Source organism: Salvelinus namaycush, chromosome 4 (assembly GCF_016432855.1).
Source record: "Salvelinus namaycush isolate Seneca chromosome 4, SaNama_1.0, whole genome shotgun sequence".
NCBI classification, from domain to species: domain Eukaryota; kingdom Metazoa; phylum Chordata; class Actinopteri; order Salmoniformes; family Salmonidae; genus Salvelinus; species Salvelinus namaycush.
Genome location: NC_052310.1, coordinates 16,215,561 through 16,233,824, shown reverse-complemented (window position 1 = coordinate 16,233,824; position 18,264 = coordinate 16,215,561). Strand labels below are relative to the sequence as shown.

At 38.8% G+C, this 18,264-nt stretch overlaps 2 protein-coding genes across 3 annotated transcripts; one reads left to right on the top strand and one right to left on the bottom strand.

The window, feature by feature from the left end:
* The first annotated feature begins 1,111 nt into the window (after nt 1-1,111).
* On the top strand, nt 1,112-3,030 carry LOC120045483 (homeobox protein Dlx3b-like). Its single transcript, XM_038990371.1, has 3 exons — nt 1,112-1,454; nt 2,288-2,472; nt 2,719-3,030. The coding sequence occupies exons 1-3, from the start codon at nt 1,112-1,114 to the stop codon at nt 3,028-3,030; spliced, it is 840 nt and encodes a 279-aa protein (XP_038846299.1).
* A 7,844-nt stretch (nt 3,031-10,874) lies between these two features.
* LOC120045482 (homeobox protein Dlx4b-like) lies at nt 10,875-16,424 on the bottom strand. 2 transcript variants are annotated; one of them, XM_038990370.1, is made up of 3 exons: nt 15,863-16,424; nt 14,419-14,612; nt 10,875-11,597 (listed from the first exon to the last, which is right to left on the bottom strand). In XM_038990370.1, exons 1-3 carry the CDS (start codon nt 16,173-16,175, stop codon nt 11,349-11,351), a joined length of 756 nt encoding a protein of 251 aa, XP_038846298.1. In that variant the 5' UTR covers nt 16,176-16,424; the 3' UTR covers nt 10,875-11,348. The 2 variants fall into 2 exon arrangements, with proteins under 2 accessions (XP_038846298.1, XP_038846297.1); XM_038990369.1 differs by having other exon boundaries at nt 11,349-11,597; nt 15,857-16,172.
* Nucleotides 16,425-18,264: the final 1,840 nt, after the last annotated feature.

The following is an 18,264-nucleotide window of genomic DNA, read 5'->3' as shown; positions in this document are numbered from 1 at the left end:
ACTGGTACCATATATATCAGCACCTCAACTTTCACCACAATCATTCAACCATACACTAGGGAGCAGTGTTGCCCATGCTTTCAACAAGACATTTTTGTTATACTAGTCTAAAGCCTGGATGATGACCATATCACAACAACAAAAAACTACAGAACCTGGATGTAATATTACTTCATGCATCTACTTCACATCATTTTTGAGACCGAATCAATGAGCACTCCTTTAACAGAATGACAATAACAGTAACCGTTTGTTGTTTTTGGAGATTTACATAGATTTTGGAACATGCACACACACACACACACACACAGGCACGCACACACACAGGCACGCACGCATGCACACACGCACACACACACACACACACACACACACACAGGCACGCACACACACACACACGCACACAACAAAATAATTTCCCCAAAGACATTCAATGGAATGGTTTCCTAATCCTTTTGATTGCTTCTCATTTTGAATTAGAATGGATAGGTTAGAGGCACCGTTTGGCCCCCTTTGAATAAGTAAATACGATGTCTTAATTCTGTATCATAGCTCTTCTTAAGAACAGGGACAAGTAATGAGACATGACGTTCTGGCTACAGTGGGATACGTAGTAGGCCACAAGAGTGCCAGTACTCTTTGAGCTCCATTTCAAACAAAGCACAGGATCATGCAAAGCCATGCAAAGTTTGTTTATAGATTTTTTGCTATGCTTTGGAGTGATGTTGTCAACAGCTAAATAACTCTAACTTGCCTCAAAAAGCCAGACCTGACTCGCCAAAAGGCATGCGTGTTTAGGCACTTTTGGCCAAGTGCAGGTTTTACATACTGAGCGCAACTATTTCGCCTTGAGGACAAGAGGGAGAGAAAAAAAATATTGACTGGAGCCAATGAAAACGCAGTATCCATCCCAGCGCTCTATAATTAATTTTCACCGGGGTAGTGCGCTGCCACAACGTAGTTACTACAGCTAGGAGAGTTTGAGGACTTGCTCTCCAAGGACTTGCGTTTAGGGCGCGCTACTGACTATATCTCTTCATTGCGATTTATTTTAACACTACTGCACAAACGTTCTGTTTTTACGAATTGTCGTGGACTTTCTTGTCTACCCATGATGAGTGGACAGATTTATGAAAAGAAGATAGCGAGCATTTTGACCGATCTCCCCGGATCTATGAGTTGCCATCCGAGCTCCAAGGACTCTCCGACTCTTCCCGAGTCCTCAGTCACGGACATGGGTTACTACAGTGGACAAACGGCTCACAGCCATCACGAATATTATCAGAGTCCAACATACGGACAACAAATGAATGCCTACCATCACCAATTCAATCTGAATGGAATGGGTGGTGCGGGAGTTTATCCCACCAAGTCTGAATACCCTTACACAAATGCCTACAGACAATATGGACATTACAACAGAGATCATCTGCAGGCATCACCTCAAAGCTCAGGTAAATACTGAAAAATATTTGAATTATTTCTGTGTTATATTCTGCTTCATTTCGAAGTTTACCAACTGAATCGTTTCCGTGTATGCGTAAATAGAGAGAGGAGGAGAGAGACGGATGGGCTACATACATACTGTGAAAAAACATTCAGGTAGTCTCTTGGGTGGTTTAATGTTGTATAGGTCTGCTCTATCTGAGAACCATCTAACATATATTGGTTGACTATTCCAGTTAAACGAAATAGAAGGAGATAGCAGAGATAGCGAAAACAATTAAAGGGCCTGCTCTGTCATAGTCCTATTTGGGTTTCAGACATATAATTCATTTCAACTGTTAAAATCAGATTTTGTATAGGTGGGATTTATTACAAGTTACTATAGAGTAAAACTACAATACTGAAGTTGAAACCAAGGTGCTAATTGATAGCCTTTGATGAAAAACATAGCCAGTTATTAACAGTTAGTCATAAACCATTATGGTTAGTAATTGCAGTGATAGCAACTGTATGTGAATCACTTGCCAGATATTTAGGGATATTATATAAAATATTGACCGACTATTGAGGTTATTATAGCAGGTTGAGCATGATCGAGACTTTTTCCATATATTTTAGCATTGCAACATGGAAATATTGCTATTGCTACTTCAACTAGCATATAATAATGTAATAATGATAATAGTAATAACATATTATCACAATAATAACATGCTATTTTTATTGATTATAACTTATTATTATTATCATTATTCTTATTACATTGTTTTGGCATTGTTAAATGTTTTTCATAAACTGATAATGAGAACTAATGATACAATTGCTGCTTCTTTCTTTGTAGTGAAAGAAGAACCCGAGCCTGAAGTTCGTATGGTGAATGGAAAACCCAAAAAAATCCGCAAGCCGAGAACAATTTACTCCAGCTACCAACTAGCAGCGTTGCAGAGACGTTTTCAGAAAGCGCAATACCTCGCCCTCCCGGAGAGAGCCGAACTTGCGGCTCAACTCGGTCTGACACAGACACAGGTAAATATCAAATTATTTATAGGAAGCCTACGCTATTGTTTCATTGTATTGTAAAAAAAAATATGTAAATATTGCATTTGAATATTGACAACTACAACAAAGGTTCACACAAAAACTTTTTGGATGTGTGTTCTTGAGCCAGGTATCCTTATAACGTAGACCTGGAGGCCTACCTTTATCAAAATTACGATGTTCATTGTTTGAACATGACTTTTAGACTAATAACATTCATCTCTTTCCTAACAGGTCAAGATTTGGTTCCAAAACCGGAGGTCCAAATTCAAGAAGCTTTACAAGAACGGCGAGATTCCCCTTGACCACAGTCCAAATGCCAGCGATTCCATGGCGTGCAACTCCCCGCAATCGCCGACGGTCTGGGACAATAACTCTCTCACTACCCCCGCCAGCAGGCCCCAGGTCCCGCAGCCGCCCCTCAGCTCGTCGCCCCCCTACCTGGAGGATTATAACAACCACTGGTACCAACAGGGATCGCATCTACAGCACCCCGGCGCAGTGCATCACCCAGTACCACAGCAAAGCGTTGGGGCTGTTTATTAACAAAGACTAAACATAGAGTTTTAATACGAGGCCCTTCCACATCAACTGAACTTACCAGAGCTCTAAAAAGTAGAAGCTGGCGCTGGCTTGTTTTGGACGTAGACCTGACAAAGGTGAAAGTGTGTATTTCCCTGAAAAGCTGGGTAAACCATTTTTACTGTAGGCTAGCTTACCTAACACGGGAAGAATAATGGCAAAACTGTTCAGTTGATCCATATTAAATCGTGGATATGGGTTTGCAGAGCATGCGTCAGAAACTCAGGTCATAATTTATATCGATTTGTACAAAATGTCGAAGGCTGTATATAGGTGTTAATAGAAAGCAGAACCACTAAGATCATATTTGTTTGGAATGGAAATACCGCACTGTGGTGCTGCGAATCTTTTTATATTAATGTTGTAATTAGTATGTTATTATTGCCTTTCTATCAAAACGAATAAATATATCAATTGAATATTGTGTTTTTAACTTATGTTTTTACTCACTTTAATCACTTATAAATAAATACATTATGTTTCTTCTGTATTTCGCTGGTCCGTCGAAAATAATTAACAGACACAAAATAGAAAAACATGGCAGCTTAGCTGCTTATCTGAGATTTGTTGATATATATCGTAAATGTTTAATTTATATAATTGTTTTCTTCATTGCTGAGTGTTGCCCCAAATATTTTATGGCCAACATCCGGAAAGAGTTAAATCTGTCGGTGTGACAGCTTGCCTGCCTCCCTGAAGCTTGATGCAATCAGTATAGGTCCAGGTTTGGTTTTTGGTCTGCGTGCAAAGAGGCTGTAGGAGGCTAAAGGCAAGCAGACATGATGGAGTCGCTTGATTTTACTAGTGTTCTGTTGCCAGATAACAGGAAAGAATACAGCCGACGGGGGGGTTGCCTCAGGGATACACACACACAAACACCCACACACTCATAGACCCAAAACAAGAGCATCAGAGGATAGAAAATGCGGCAAATATTTTTTACCCATTCTTTGCTGGAGTAATTCAGGAAAGCCTTGGTTGTGCTATCTCTAGATTCAGTCAATAGCTGTTGAACACATTTTGAGGACGACTGTATGCTTCATTGTACATTTAAGGCATATGTGTGTGTGTGTGTGTGTGTGTGTGTGTGTGTGTGTGTGTGTGTGTGTGTGTGTGTGTGTGTGTGTGTGTGTGTGTGTGTGTGTGTGTGTGTGTGTGTGTGTGTGTGTGTGTGTGTGTGCGTGCATCAGCACAGACCTATAGGAAATTAAACCAATTACATCTTGAATTATTACATTTTGAGAGAAAAAGATGAGGACTTGATTATCTCATAAGCAAAATTCAACATTGATCATCACATTTCTTAAATAAAACTGTCACCGATGTAATATATTGGCAAGATGTCAGAGGTATTTCTTAACATAACTTGTGCAATAGATAACATATCGTATTTTACATAATAAGAAGTTGACTTCATATCACAAACTACAATAATTGATGTCTCTATTTAAAAACATTTTTTAATTCGCATGCCCTTAACACTCACCACATAACCTCAAGATTATCAAGTATCTTGCTAAAATCATACGATATACAAACCGCGCATGGGCGCCATTTCGCACAAAAATAATTTACGAGTACAGCAAATTCACTCTGTGGAATCTGAAGGACATCATATGTTGACTATTCGGATATTATGGGAAATTTAAATGAATTATGTATTTTATGTAACATAAATCTAAGCCAGCGCAATAATTTCAGCAGTAAGTGTTGACAATGGCAGCATATTGCATATATCAAGGCTTGCTTGAACTGTATTCAAAATAGAGCGATTAACAGGTTTTTGAACGTTGCTTTCTTCAATCAGATTCAGAAGACAATTGCTTTACAAAGTACAGTGTTTTTACTTATCTGCTATGCTATGCTTTTGCTCACATTAGGACCGATGTTTTTTTCCATTGGGAAGCTCCGTTTTTCCATTCTCATGGGTAGGCTACAGTAATCGGCTTGAGTGATACTTTCCTTGCGCTTGACCCCAACGTTTTGTCGTTTTGAGATGTATAACGATTTTATTGTATAGGAACCTACTGAATTTGCATGTGATATTGAATGTTCAGACAAAGCAATTTAACTTGGGAGAGATTTGATCATTCTGTAGGCTTAGTATAAATAAAATAGATTTATTTTAACTGTTGCATGTTGGGTCCCCCCCCCCCAATCCAGTTGTTTACACAATACAATTGTTTGAAATTTGTAATAAGAATAAATGCCATAATTTAAATACAGAAATTCAATTGAGTTCACTATGCAACATAACACACTTGACAAACTATTCACTTTCAAAAGCAGCCACATACAGCACTTCAGTCATTACCATCCCATTTCAAGCCATATAGGATCACTGACTATATTTGCTTGTAATTACAGTAACATGAATTTACTTTGGGTTATTACTGTAAGTCTCATGATCCAAAATGGCTGACATGATACACACTATATATATATCTGCTATCTTTGACATCTCAAATATACACACATGACCTTCCCTCTGTGCCTCCCTCACCATGTGTGGCCCATGGACACGCTATTTGCTTATATGTCGTCAGGGGATCTATTTCTGCTGGAGACAAATGCACCGGGTGGCTTCTGGCTCTGGGCTGGTGTGTGTGGGCCGAAGCTTTCACAAAGGTGTATATATAATTTCAAAACTTTAGCAAGTATAAGTGCCCTGGCTGCTCGTGAACTGTTGAACTTGAATGTGACACCGCATGGCAACACATCAGAACAGCCATCATTAGGGATTGTGCCAAGGATCCTGAGCTCTTCTCCTCCCCTAGCACAATAACAGTCAACAGCACGGTGTCACAGAGGTCTCTGGGGTTCCAAGGAATGGGTTGAACTAGGGGTTGACATGTAGTCAGGATGGCAAATGTAGCCATGGAAAGACTGTTTGCAGCTGCCCACACCTATTCAAAGCCTGATGTCTCCCCCTTGCATTGGAATCACTCACCAGACAATTTTGCTGAAAATGTCAATGAAATGAGAAAGGCATTCTTGACCGCTGTGGACTCTTGAACCCCAGTTGACCTCAGGGCTATGAAAGGTGGTGATACCAAAGCCAGTTAGATTGTGATTATTGGTGGATTTGATAAACCGTGATTGTGGCATTTCCTTGGGAGGCTGCCAGCATAAACATTGATGGGAGTTTCATCATATTTTTCACTTTATGTTGTGTGCAAAGGTTGAAGTTTGTCTCTCCCTCTCTCTCTCTCTCTCTCTGTGTGTGTGTGTGTGTGTGTGTGTGTGTGTGTGTGTGTGTGTGTGTGTGTGTGTGTGTGTGTGTGTGTGTGTGTGTGTGTGTGTGTGTGTGTGTGTGTGTGTGTGTGTGTGTTTGTGAAATTATTTTCATTCAACCAGTTTGTGCCAAATGGGATGTGTGTGTGTGTGTGTGTGTGTGTGTGTGTGTGTGTGTGTGTGTGTGTGTGTGTGTGTGTGTGTGTGTGTGTGTGTGTGTGTGTGTGTGTGTGTGTGTGTGTGTGTGTGTGTGTGTGTGCGCGTGTGCGTGTGTGTGTGCGTGTCATAAATCTAATCCCTCCAAAGTGTAGCATTGTGCCCAGGAGTCAACCATTCCCTCAGATGAAACCAAACCTGGTCATTCTCTCCAAACGGGAAGCTGCACACAATTACACTAGATGTCAGATCACTCAAGTTAATAACAATAATCACCATAAAGCAGCTTTGCTATTCAGCTGCCGCCGAAGCAACTGGGATTTACTGTAATAACATCCCCATTTTCCTTCTCATTGCTATCTTGCAATTAAAATCCACCAAACACACTGCAAACCCCAAGGCATTTTTAACTCAAATACTGGTAGTAAATTGAACTCAAAGTCAATGAAAAGTCATTACTTTAAAAATAAATTGTGGTACGGACTCAAAACTAAGTGAGAAGTCACATCAACTCTATTTTTTTAAATGAATGACAACAAATTAACTTTCTTTCCCCAGCTTGCCCTACTGTAGGTAGATTTTTAAAAATAGTTTTTAAAACTTTTATTTTTCATGTACATTGAGTGATTGATTGATTAATCGTATGCTACAGAAAGATAAATAACAACATATTTCGAAACTAATGCAATCATTTAGTTCGATTTTTTGTATTCCTTACTGAAAAGTTTTTTTTCCAGTTTAAAAGGTTTAGGGAGTTTCTTAACACTGTTCCTGATCCTGACAATCATTATGAATGCAGGTTGCAGGTGAATGAAAATTCCTAACTCTGGCTGGATTCTAAAAGGAATTACACATCACTTTGCAAACCAGCAGAATGTGACTTGCAGTTATGGTTGCAAAATTCTTGTATATTTCCCAGTTTTTCCAGGAATCCCGTTTGGAAGATTCCTGGAAATCCTTCAACCAGAATTATTTTTTGAATTTGGGGAAAGTTACCAGAAATTTGCTAGGTCTCAAAATAAGGCCTTAAGAGATATATATTGTCATAAAGAGTTTAATTATAGTGGTAAGATTTGCTTAGGAACTCACTTGGTGAAGGCCATAGGACTGAAAGTTAATGAATTCAACAACCATATACTGTATGTCTCTGTCACTAACACGCGTGGTCATGGCTGATAACTCCACAATTCACTCAAAAATGCAAGGCACACTGGGAAATTATATTGGGGGCGTGGCTTGGTGGGGGCGTTACTTAACATTTTCAAGCTGATACAAGTCAAATCTGGACCCCCTACAGGGTCACAGTGACTATGGTTTGAGTAAAAAAAAAAAAAAAATGTAACTGTACTCAGATATAAGTGCAAGGGGTTTCATAAAAAGTTTTGAGTAATGACAGCACATTGGGGTTTACAGTGCACCTCCGATCCTGATAAGCCAGCCAGGCCTTTGATCCATTATAACTTATTTTATCCATATCATCACCCATCTCCCACTCTCCCTTCCCCTTCTGTAACCTACAATGTCTGTCGCATGAACAGTCTTTTGAGTCTCCCTTGAATCTGCCTGATAATTGCCCTGTTTGAAAGGCCCTACTCTGTCTGTCCAATTTGAGCACCCATTATTCTAATCTTGAGATGTGAAATTGCCTATAATTTTGTCTGATGCCCCGTCACTTCATTCAGCAACACTTGCCTCCTCTTCTTCTACCCAGGGCACGCGGATAAAGGGAAAGTGGGGTGTATATAAAGAAAGAATGCAGGGCGAGGAAATTGAAATGAAACACAATAGTTCTCTTCCTCTTGTTGCAGGAGGGGGAACATACGGCTATTTGTTTTTTCCCCTTTTTCTACTGTATGGCATCGGGAGACCCCTGTGAAAGGTAAGTCTATGTCTATAATAATCGCTGAGGCAGTGGTGGTGTGAGTTTGGGGAATTAACAGCAAGTCAGTGTTTCATCCTGTGTTATTATATTTCTATATTTCCATATTGTTTGTTCATGATATATACAAAACGAACTATAATCAAGCATTGGATTCCAATAGTGCTAAAATTTAAATCTTACAATTAAGGAAAATTAAGTTTAAGACTAAAAACAAAAGTTATTCAAAAGGTATTCATAAAAATCTCTGCAAACAAATCGTGTTGTATTTGATCAAATTTTGTATTAATAATTGAGCATTAATAGAGTATTAATAAAATGTTGTATTAATAATTGAGCAATATTGTTAATACAGCAGATAACCTTTAAAGGATGATTAAAGTATGCCGTGTTCTGTGAACTGGACAAGGTCACAGAAGGTCATCATTGCCTTGGCCCCAAAATGACATCACATTCAAAGAGACTCGACATGCTATTATTTTATCTTATACCGACCAAAAAAAACCGCTGAAAAACAACCACCATATGATATTCTTGTAATAAAAACAACCCTAAATGCCATTTTTAATTCAAGTAATCTTACATTTTTAGGCTACAAGTAAATTCAAATGTTAATGATGGATTTTACATAACTGACGTTATTTTTGACAAGACCCTGAAAACAAGAGGTGAAAAATAAGAAAATACTTATTTGCTTCCAAAACGTATGCATTCGATATCATTAATCAAGCTCGCCACGACGCAATTTGCACCATACTGAATTAACATCAGTTCGCTCCAGTGGATACTGTTTGAATCAATATAAATAGCTTGTTCCCGATGTTTAAACGGTTTAAATGCCAGAATGTGCAAATCAGTACGAAGTACTATTAATCAGGCACTGCTTCGTGATCGAATAATGCACTATTTTATCATTTTATTATGACAAAGACAGTTTTCTTCCTGAATTTAACCAGAGAGAGGCAGAGGGGGAAACTTCAGTTAGAAATGTGGCAATGCCTGCTCCCTTCTACTCAATACGTCTTCTTTTGTTATACAAAAAGGCAAACAGGGCAAAAAAGTGAGGGGAAAAAAGTGAGGAAAACCTAATATACGTCCCTTGCAAAATGCAAAACGGGAAGGGTTCTCTTATAATTTCACGGTGTAAACAAAAATATGCAGAAAAAGATTCCCCCTCCACTGTAATTGAATGAACATGCTTCCATTGTCTATTTTCTCATAGGCTACGTGAAACTGTCCACACCTTATTGGAAAAGTTGTATTTACTGGTGCCATGACTATGTAGGCTAATTACTATTCATAATCAATTAATAAAACATCTAATGTGACATGTTAGCACTGTCCTGCTGGTATAGCCGAACACCTGTCTCGTACGAATAGTGGTAAATGTTCCATGTCCCCACACTAGGACAAGGCCTATTTCTCCTCGTGGACTTTCGTCCTTTCTTCCACTTATGAGGAGAGCTATTTTGCAGACTTTGAATAGCTGGTAATTATCCCGCACGAATGAAAGCTTTCTTCAACAAGCACTGTCGAAATTACCTTAATAGTTGTGTCCATTCAACGAAGCACTGACGATTTCCCACTCATCCAGATGTTCTGAGAGTAAAGCTTTGACCTCCTTAATTGTACCGAGAGGGGCTCGCATTTGAAATCCCGTGCAAGCAAAACAAGCATAATCTGTACATTAATAAGAAACACAATTATGAATTTATGATGCTTAAAAACGAATATTTGATTGTTTTTTTTTTAAAGATTCGAATTGTTGATAGTCAATGTGCAATTCAGATTAAAGACCAATGGCACGGCTCTGGTCATATTCATAATGTCAATAAAATAAAAATCTAACAAAATACATTATACTGAACAATGACGGCTTGCAATATTGTAGGCTTAACTAATCTGAAAGAAGTCTAGCCCTATATCGTTATTGACGAGTAGGCATATAGGCCTAACCACGCGTGTAATCATAATGTATTTCGAATACTCTACAAAATGAAGACATTTTGGGTTCTATAGTGTTAAGAAAGATATGCTACTATGCAGACAGTCATTTTGCGATAGAATATCAAGACAGAATCATTCCAACTTGGACTCGATCAGCTGCTGTTATTTACATGCTTGTCCACGTCACTGCAGGCTGGAGTTAAAAGCCCACTATCTCCTGCAGACGTACCAGCCCCGGTAGCTCGCGGTGATCGTATTGTGGTTAGTACTTTGCTTTGTGACCGCAGCAACCTCAGTTCAACTCCGGGTCACGGCATTCCCAAGACAATGTCACCGCAAAAGGGTAAACTATTTATAACAGTATGCTATTACTCCACCTTGGCCTGCGGTTTTATAATACATGTAATAGCGTAGTGATTATACTCATGCATTTGATTAAATTACATATTTTCATAGGTTTGCATTATAATATTTTCACCATACATCATTTAATTTGAGGTGTATTGCAAACAGGATATATATGTCACACAAAGCACTTTAAAATGATCAAAAACAATTGACACCTTCACAAAAATTGACGCGGTTAACAAATACAGTTTATATCAAACAATTCTGACATTTATTATGCATAATGAGTTCATATTTGCTGAAACTAGCAATCCAAACGTGGACTGGGGCACTCCTGTTAATCACGTCAATAAAACGGTCATAACCAGTCGACACACACATTCAGGTGCATGTACCCTGCTGGAATCAAATCTTACGCATGTTTCCACCTGCCAGCACAATTCTCACCAAAGCCGTTCCAATCTAAAGAACAGTGCGTAAAGTGGACACACGAAATAACCATAGGCCTACATAACAAATCGTCATCCAAAAACATACACTGCAATAAAAGAAAAAAAGAAAATGTCCATTTAACACACGTATACACACAATTCAAACTTGATAGATGAAACACGTTTGCGTTTGTGTATAGGCACGCTATAGGCCTTTAGGCCTTTAAAATGTTCTAAATGCCTGGGTGGGGTTTTACAGCACCGCGCAATGTGTTGAGATGGTTCGCTCATAACATTTGAGGTCTGGACATAGGATCCTGGTGATGGTTAGGGTACCAGTGACCAAAATTGTTCATGTAATTGTTGGGGTGCATAGGGGTCCCTTTGTTTGCCATTGACACCTCCCAAAGCTGGGGCATGCCGGGTGAACAGGGAGAGATAGATGACGTACTGTGGAGATGTTCACCCTCCGGTCCGCTGCCGTGCTTCATTATCTTCTTATATTTCGAGCGCTTGTTTTGAAACCATATTTTCACCTAAAAAGAGAAAAAATAAAATATGAGGGGAAAGCCGCACTTTACAGCCTACGCTATCACACCCCACTACCACCACCACCGCAATCATTAAACAATTATCTTCACAATAGAAAGTATTTTCATTTGAAGGGGACTTGCTATATTTATATTCACATTTTATCATTTCGAAATTACATTGACATTTGGGCCATAATAACTTGAAAGGAAAATGGCCCGGTTTCAAGATGGCATTCGTTCTTGAAACGTCTTATGAACACATTTCTTCGTGCAGAACCATTTTGCAATTCAGCTAAATGGATGAGCGACACTTCACTAGTTCATTAAATGCTAGCACCCCCATTGTTCAACATTTTATGAGGCCAATGATGCATGAGTCTGACAACAACAATCCCATGCTAAAAATATAGTAAATTTAAAAAAGCCACTGAAGAGCTTTAATATAGCACTGTAAAAAAGGAGGGACGTCAGTTGCATTTTTATTTATTGTGCTGAGTCAGAACAACATGCAATTTTGATCGATTTTACGACGGTATAAAATATGAATAAAAAGCCACAGAGCCCGAGGTGGTCAAACCATTCTCAAACATGGCAACAGGACACAAATCCAAATCAGACCCAGATAGGATGGTGTGTTTCAGAGATTTTGCCAGGGAATGTTTTGAATGACAGCTTAATTCAGCCAACCTGGGACTGCCTATCTTTTTATTTAATTTAATTTTTTACATATAAACGCTATTGATTTAGATCTGGAATAGAAGATTGGCCTATAAAATATATTGAGCAAAACAATGTTTTAAGGCTTGAAGATTGATCCCATAAGAGACAGATGTGCATGGTGAGAAGTTGGACGGAAAACTTTATGCTCACCACCTGTTTATGTGCCTTCCATTATGTTTACCGATCCAAGGGAAATGGTTGCCATGACTTCCTCCTTAGATGTCAACATTTTACCTGACATAAATGAATAATGCCAACAAATGTGCGTGTGTATGTGCCCACTGCCCTCATTGTACTACTGTATATGCATTTCTGCTGTAAAGTGTGTTTTAACATTAGTTTATCGAAAAGATTGGTGGTAATTGTAGGAAAACATTGCGAGTCACTGTTGTTTAGAAAGGCAACACACAGGCCTATACTTTAGAGTGGCAAAATTTATTTCTGTCGTTCTGTAACTCTATTAGACCAATTTGTAGACGCAATATTGCAATTTGAGTTATGTTTGCTTAAAGCCACAGACAGCACTCATGGAAGGTTTTAGCCACAATGGTAATATAAGACTAAGAATATGTGTAGAGAATAAAGCTGCATTAAGAGATTGACGTAGCAAAGCTCTCCAATTAGCCGTTTAATTTGGTCTTGCAGTGGAGAAAGCCGCAATAATACCCACAGATCCGTGATCCATCTTAAACCCCATCCCCATTCAACCAAGGGGAAAGGTTGTTTTGTGTTTTTCTTCAATCAACCACAAACATGAACTTGAAGTATTAATGTTACATTTTCAAAAGTTAACATGTCTGTAACGTTCAAAGGTTTAATGTCAACATTTCTGAAACATTTTGTCATAATGATGTTAGACAGCTTTGCATAATATTTAATTCTCTGTCACTCCTGTCAACAAGGATATTCATTTAATATGTGCACAAATGTACGTATAGTCTAGCCTCGCAGTATAGTTAAAGTATGTGAGGGTTTTAGATCTTTGATTTTATTTGAAGCAAATTTGAACAATGGATATTCCAAGATTGAAATGAATAAGGAAAAAGTTAAATAAATACATGTTTTATTTTTAAAAATGAATAAGGTGTTTGGTACCTATAGCTTGTCGGCACTCCACTTTAATTGTTAAAAACCATTTGGTTTGTTAGGCCTACTTAATAAAATGATTAGGCTGAAGCCATAATTTATAGATCAGCAGGTAATGGTGCTCTCGAGCGGCTAGATGTTCATCAGATTTGCCACCAATGCTCCTTATAGGACACATCACTGCACTCTATACTCCTCTGTAAATTGGTCATCTCTGTATACCCGTCGCAAGACCCACTGGTTGATGCTTATTTATAAAACCCTCTTAGGCCTCACTCCCCCCTATCTGAGATATCTACTGCAGCCCTCATCCTCCACATACAACACCCGTTCTGCCAGTCACATTCTGTTAAAGGTCCCCAAAGCACACACATCCCTGAGTCGCTCGTCTTTTCAGTTCGCTGCAGCTAGCGGCTGGAACGAGCTGCAACAAACACTCAAACTGGACAGTTTTATCTCAATCTCTTCATTCAAAGACTCAATCATGGACAATCTTACTGACAGTTGTGGCTCCTTTGCGTGATGTATTGTTGTCTCTACCTTCTTGCCCTTTGTGCTGTTGTCTGTGCCCAATAATGTTTGTACCATGTTTTGTGCTGCTACCATGTTGTGGTGCTACCATGCTGTGTTGTCATGTGTTGCTGCCTTGCTATGTTGTTGTCTTAGGTCTCTCTTTATCTAGTGTTGTGTTGTCTCTCTTGTCGTGATGTGTGTTTTGTCCTATATTTATGTTTTTTTTATTTTTTTTAAATCCCAGCCCCCGTCCCCGCAGGAGGTCTTTTGCCTTTTGGCAGGCCGTCATTGTAAATAAGAATTTGTTCTTAACTGATTTGCCTAATTAAATAAAGGTTAAATAAAAATAAATAAAACACAAGGCCTGAACATAACGATGGCCTGGAAATAAAACACTACAAAACAAATGTTTTATAATTTGGTAATTAGCCTACTGAAATAAGATATCGTTTTAAAAGCAAATGTCATACGCTTGATGTAGACTATGGCGTTTAATTTAGCCCACCTGTGTTTGGGTCAGCCCTAATTTTGCCGCCAAATCCGCGCGTTCGGGTAAGGCCAGGTATTGTGTCTGCTGAAACCTCTGGTGGAGCGCCTGTAGCTGAAGACTGGAGTAGATGGTCCGAGGTTTGCGTATTTTCTTTCCTTTACCATTCAGGCGAATTTCCCCGTTCTCAATCACTGTAGACTTCTCATGGTCTGTGGATAGAAAAGAGAATGTCAGTCTAGCTGCACTGAAGAGTAACCTAGTGGTCCCAGTCTGTCGTAGCCTACTCACTTTGATTTATAACTTTCCACTTTACATCAGCGCGGAAGAAACGATTTACAGGAGAGTTGTTATCGCACGCTTGAACTTCCTTTCGACTGAGAGAGAAAGGCAACTCGTATAATCATAAAATTAGATACAGGCTATATTTCAAACATATAATGAGGAAGACAGATATTTATATCCCAGGGACTCAGATGTTTGTTTATATAGGCTAGTCTAGTCTGAAATGGTCCATTTCAAATGTAGGCCTAGCCAAACCCATTACCTATAGCCTTACAAACAACTTCATGAGAAGGCCTGTCTCTGGGTAAGATATAAAGTCCCACCTGCACATCAGGAAGCCTATGTGGTTTCAGAATAGATTCAATGTAATATATTGTTATATTTTGTTCTAAGCCTATTCGCTGCACACAGGCCTATTTATCTACTTGAGAGTTCGTATCAACATAGAAATTCACGGCCTGGAATTCAGGCTGCATGCCCAAATGTCAGATAGGCTATTTAATGAAAACGCCAGCGTTTAACAATATACAGTCAATAAAAATATAAACTACAAAGGCCACTGACATATAATAAATTGGTTTTAAGTGTTAAATAAAGACATAGATGAAAAGGTAATTTTTTTCGGGAATTGTTTTGTTAATCTGGACTAATAATGTAAGTAAAAACGAACGTCTGTTTCTGAAGTAGGCTACTCATGCATAATCGGGCTAACCCGCAGAAAATTATGGTCAATAAAATAAATGACACCATCTGTGTTCATTATGGAACATTAGTAGTAGGCCTAAAGACAACCCCCAATGCCTGAAATGCATTTAAAGTTCGAAAACATTTTGATTACCGTAACACTGACTGTAAATAGCTTTTTAAATGTATTGCCTTTTAACCAAACTTTGATTGGGACAGTCTTTTGCCATTTTTGTAAACTTCAAATATGTACAGACTCACAGCTTTATAATGTACGTAGGACCTACATCTGGGGTAGGCTATAGGCCTACAAAGAAGTGTCTGATAATATGCAGTCTACAATTTCAATACATTTTAAAGAACAGTTCCATACAATCCATACTCCTTTTACCGTTAACCGGAACCTTGCACGCGCAGCATTTGCACACTGGCGTTGGAAACAAAACATGTTATAGGCCTATGACGAACAAGCAGATATTGATGTTACACGTACCTGTCTCCTCTAATCTGGAGTGCGCTAAACTGTGATTGTTGTGCTGGTAGGGCATGTAGGCACTTGGGGGATGAGTGTTCACCGCGCTGGGGTAGGCGTAGCCCAGGGAGCGGCCATAGGAGGACGCGCTGGGGGAGAAGGGACTACCGTGCTGAGAATGTCCGGCAGAATGTAAGCCATTAACGGGGTAGATGTGAGAGATTCCTTGGGAATGCTGCTGGTGCGCAGGGTGCTCGTACCCAAACTCTAAAAATGCAGATTTGGAGGGGTCTGAAGCATTCAAACGATCAGGCATGAAACCCATAGACATCATTAGCTAATACAGAAGTCCATAAAACCGTCGGTCTAAAGAGGAATGCATTGAGCAATGTCGGATAACGAAGAAAAGTTTAACTGGATCCAACATCAAGTCAATAACATTGCCTGTATTAAAAAATGTATTCCAAACGAAGAAAATGTATATCCAGGGCTCTGTGAAACGAAATAAAAACGAAATAAAGGGCAATCCTTCTTCACATCATTTGTAGGTTACACCTCACAATATTCTCCAGACACCTCCTGCATGTAGACCCGGTGTGCCTCAAATCCACTACCTTCCATCAGCGCACGCTCTGATTGGTCTGGAGTACCTACGATGTCACTCGAGCCCGAGGGAAAAACTCATTAAGGTCATTAACATATGTTTTTGAATGCACTCCTTCAGCCACGGATGTAATGTCACTTAAACGATTTGATAAACAATATTTTGTGCACTGTGCGTGGCTTGATTTACATAACATAATAAACAACTTATTTTAAACAGAAAGTCCAGAATTATATTTAATGAATAATTTAAATATAGCCTAATGGCATTTAGAACAATTTTTGCCGTAAAAGGTCCGTTCCATGTAAACTCAAAGTGGAAATGCTATTCATTAATCGCATACTTTTAATAAAAAATGGTTAGCAAAATATATTTTTTGCAAATCAATTAGGCGACCTCCTTTGTAAAATTATGTGTAATTAGCCATTCTTTGGTATACGATTTGTTTAGATTAGGCTTCCAAAACTGTTCAATGCATAAACAGCACAAAGTTTTAGAAGTATAATTGAAACAAGCAGGGATTTTGGGTTTGAGGGGTCACTTGTTGCCAATAGGCTTAAAGCCCGCAAACTGCAACCGATCAGACTCCAAAAAGAACGAGTAGTATAGGCCTAGGGATATTTATATTTTACTCTCATTCGAGTAGATGCAGATATAGGCTATTTGTTTTTTTATGTTGACATTACAGGCCTGCAATTGGAATTGGCATTTTCCATGTAGGCTATAGACATTACATTTAAAAAATTCTGTCAGTCAAATTATAAACCTAAACCATGGGCTATTTAAAAAAAAAAGTATACACAGTTATAACATGTTAATGAAAACATGGCAGGTGCATTGTTGATCTTAATTGGACTAACACAATAATATAAAATGGCACATGCGTTATCAACCATATTTCACGGTATGGTTCGTTATCCTGTATTTTACGAAATTATAACCAACAGTTGGCTATAAATAACCCCTAATAATAAACGTTATAACTATAATATTCAGTCATGGAAATGTTATCCTATTAGGCCTATACCTGTGTTTTTTTAAAGGATATAATTCCAATAAGAACGACCAATTCAAACTCAATCGAATGAACGATATAAATATCGGATCCTGGTGAATTTACCTGCCCCCTAGGCAAACCAGCTTCTTAATCCCATCTCAGCAGTTTGACAGCTCTTTGAATATGTCAGTCCGCTGTAATTCTCACCGTGGCGCCAGTTAAAGTTTGAAAACAAACTCATGTATTAGCAAAGCCTTTCATGCACATCAAGGTGACATTGAAAATCGTCTAGATGCCTAGTATCTATAGGCTAGATTTACCTATAGGCTATGTTTGGTCCTCCTATTCATAATGTTGTCAGCATGATAGCATCATGGTGGTGGAAGAATAAAATTGCCCTGAACGTCCCTCTGTCATCTCTCACAGCAAAGCTCGCAACTTGACAGCACCGTGATGCATGCACACATTTTATCATTAGGCCTAGATATTAACCATCATAAAACCGTTTGGCTCAGTAGGCCTATGTGGCCTACAAGGTAAAGGCTCCCTCGCTGCTAACCACTGCTAACCGCTGTTAATGAGAGGCAACGCGTGTCATTAAGGATAAGTTTTGCACCCTTTTATCAAGTGCCAAGATTATCCCACCCTTTACTGAGCCTACACTGAAATCCATTGGAAAGAAGCTTATAGGTTATTTTGTATAATGTTGACATTATTATGGAATTACTTTCATAAATTATTAGTATGGAAGAGTAGCTTTTAAGGGCCAGGTGAAGAGAAGAAAAAAAACGTAGGGTTGCACTGTAGTATTTCAAAAACTCA

Excerpts from the sequence above, each read along its gene's own strand:
- LOC120045483 (XM_038990371.1), top strand. The coding sequence starts at position 1,112 with ATGATGAGTGGACAGATTTATGAAAAGAAGATAGCGAGCATTTTGACC. Across the intron at positions 1,455-2,287 it reads GGCATCACCTCAAAGCTCAG|TGAAAGAAGAACCCGAGCCT; the intron begins GTAAATACTGAA and ends CTTTCTTTGTAG. Across the intron at positions 2,473-2,718 it reads TCGGTCTGACACAGACACAG|GTCAAGATTTGGTTCCAAAA; the intron begins GTAAATATCAAA and ends CTTTCCTAACAG.
- LOC120045482 (XM_038990369.1), bottom strand. The coding sequence starts at position 16,172 with ATGTCTATGGGTTTCATGCCTGATCGTTTGAATGCTTCAGACCCCTCC. Across the intron at positions 14,613-15,856 it reads ATTAGAGGAGACAGGTACGT|ACCATGAGAAGTCTACAGTG; the intron begins GTAACATCAATA and ends TTCTATCCACAG. Across the intron at positions 11,598-14,418 it reads TAGGGCTGACCCAAACACAG|GTGAAAATATGGTTTCAAAA; the intron begins GTGGGCTAAATT and ends TTCTCTTTTTAG.